The sequence below is a fragment of the Galeopterus variegatus genome, unplaced genomic scaffold (genome assembly GCF_000696425.1).
Source record: "Galeopterus variegatus unplaced genomic scaffold, G_variegatus-3.0.2 Scaffold793, whole genome shotgun sequence".
NCBI classification, from domain to species: Eukaryota; Metazoa; Chordata; class Mammalia; order Dermoptera; family Cynocephalidae; genus Galeopterus; species Galeopterus variegatus.
In genome coordinates this window covers 36,160-38,441 of record NW_007726904.1, presented here as the reverse complement: position 1 = coordinate 38,441, position 2,282 = coordinate 36,160, and the positions used below count along the sequence as shown (strand labels likewise).

The window sequence follows — 2,282 nt, the reverse complement described above, 5'->3', positions numbered from 1 at the left end:
TCCATGCCCGGGACACCATGTTGCTCTACGTGATATAGCTTCATTTTTATTTATTTATTTTTTTAGGCTGGCCAGCACAAGGATCAAACCCTGGGTCTTGGTGTTATCAGCACCACACTCTGACCAACTGAACTAACTGGCGAGCCCCATATAGCTTTATTTTCAACAAGACAGTAGCATTCATTTCCTCTGGAGCTCCCAGAATAATGGGCCATGTTTCAGTCTGCTGAGAACATGCCCAGTTTGTGCATCTTATCCTGGCATAATTATTAACATCCTATTTCACTCCCAAACAGTGTCCCGATTTAAATAAATCACAGGATCATCCTATCTGAAACATTCTCAGTGCTTTCCTCAGGGCATCTTTCAGGTCCTTATTCCTCAAACTATAGATCAAGGGGTTTAAAATAGGGGTGATAAAAGTATAGACCACGGACACTCCTTGGCCCATCTCAGGAGAGTAGCTGGAACTGGGGGACAAATATATAAAGCTGGTGCAGCCATACTGCAGGAGGACCACTATGATGTGAGACGAACAGGTGGAGAGAGCTCGGTGGCGCCCTTCTGCTGACTTGATCCGGAAAATAGCCACAACAATGAAGACATAAGAGATGGAGATCAGTGAGAGGGGGATGCTTAGGACGACGAAGCTGATGATATACAGGGTAGTCCTGTGAACATGTGTGTCTGCACAAGCCAGGTGCATGACTGCGGGCATGTCGCAATAGAAGTGGTAGATCTCATTGTGGTGGCAGAATGGGAGATGGAAGATTAAAACGGTTAGTGGCAGCGACAGCAGGAACCCCAGCACCAGGGACCCTAGCATCAGCTCCACACACAAGGACCAGCTCATGATGAGGGTGTATCTCAGAGGGTAACAGATTGCTATAAACCGGTCATAAGCCATGATTGCAAGTAGGACACAATCAGCTCCACCCAAGAAGACAAAGAAAAACATTTGGGTGCCACATCCGATTATGGAAACAGGAGTTTGGCCCATTGAAAGAAGGTTTGCTAAGGCTAGTGGGGCGATGGAAGATGTATAGAAGATTTCCAGAACTGCCAAATTAGCCAGGAAGAAGTACATGGGGGTGTGAAGGGAGTGGTTGATCTGGACAATGACTGCAATTATGGCATTTCCACTGAGGCTGGTCAGGTACATCACCAGGAAGGCCACAAAAATGATCATCTGGACTTCAGGGTCGAGTGAGAATGGACGAAAGAAGAATTGTATCTTTGTGGTTGTATTTATTCCTCCCATGGGTAGTGTATTAGACCTACTAAAAGGAAAGATGACATGAGTCTCAAGACATCTCGCATTTAATATGATGCTTTCCCAACTCCTCCATTCAGTGTTAGAGCACTTTTGAGGTACCCCAGCAATGATGTGCTACTTTCATTTTAGAGCAGATCATGTAATATTATTATTTATACATTTTCCATCTCATCTTTCTTCTCCTATCCCCCAAGTACCAAAGATTGAAAAATCCTCAATGGCAGGGACTTTGATGATCTTTATTTTAATTGCAGTGCCTAGCACAGTGCCTGTTACAGAAGGGTGTTCAAAAAACGTTTGCTGAACAAATTGATGAATAAAGCCAATTTAAAATTAAAGTTTACAAAATGGATAAAATTGGGTATCAATTCATTATGTGAAATTTGAAACAGAAAATTTTAGGATTGTATAGGCAGATGTATGTCATACTTTAAAGAGAATTGTGCTACTGGCACATTGCGATGTATCTACTGGCACTCTATGTCTCAAAACCTAGAAACTTTATTGATTCATTCTGCTTCTTCTCCTTTATTCAATTTGTTCCTAAATAGTGATAGTTCGCCTTTCAAAAAGTTTTTCATATCTGTTGCTTTGGTCCTTTCCCGTGCCCCAATCATTTCTATCCATTATTATCTTACATTTGAAGTCTTGTGATAGAATGCTATTCATAGTCTCCCGTTTCCCTTCTCTTCCTTGTATAATCCATCCTGCTCTCTGTTATCATGTTACTCATCTGCTCAGAAATTTTTAATGCCTTCCAGTCGCTTAAATGTAAACCCTCACACTCCTCTGCCAATTATTCTAGTCTCTGTTGGATCTGGCTTTTTTAGTCTAATTCCGCTATGGAGCTCAGTTATCTCTGTTATGTACCACATGATCTACCAGAGCATCTTCCTGATGTGTATACATCTCTTCTCCTTCAACTAGAAATACTGTCTCCTCTCTTTCACCTCATCCAAATTCTACCCGATTTTCAAATTCTAACGTGTTCTTGTTTCATAAAATC

The 2,282-nt window shown here is 41.7% G+C and overlaps 1 protein-coding gene across 1 annotated transcript; it reads right to left on the bottom strand.

Moving 5' to 3' along the window:
* Window positions 1–279: 279 nt before the first annotated feature.
* Window positions 280–1,276, bottom strand: LOC103590281 (olfactory receptor 10V1). The gene has a single exon (XM_008572490.1). The coding sequence runs from the start codon at window positions 1,259–1,261 to the stop codon at window positions 323–325; it is 939 nt and encodes a 312-aa protein (XP_008570712.1). The 5' UTR covers window positions 1,262–1,276; the 3' UTR covers window positions 280–322.
* Window positions 1,277–2,282: the final 1,006 nt, after the last annotated feature.

Excerpts from the sequence above, each read along its gene's own strand:
- LOC103590281 (XM_008572490.1), bottom strand. The coding sequence starts at position 1,261 with ATGGGAGGAATAAATACAACCACAAAGATACAATTCTTCTTTCGTCCA.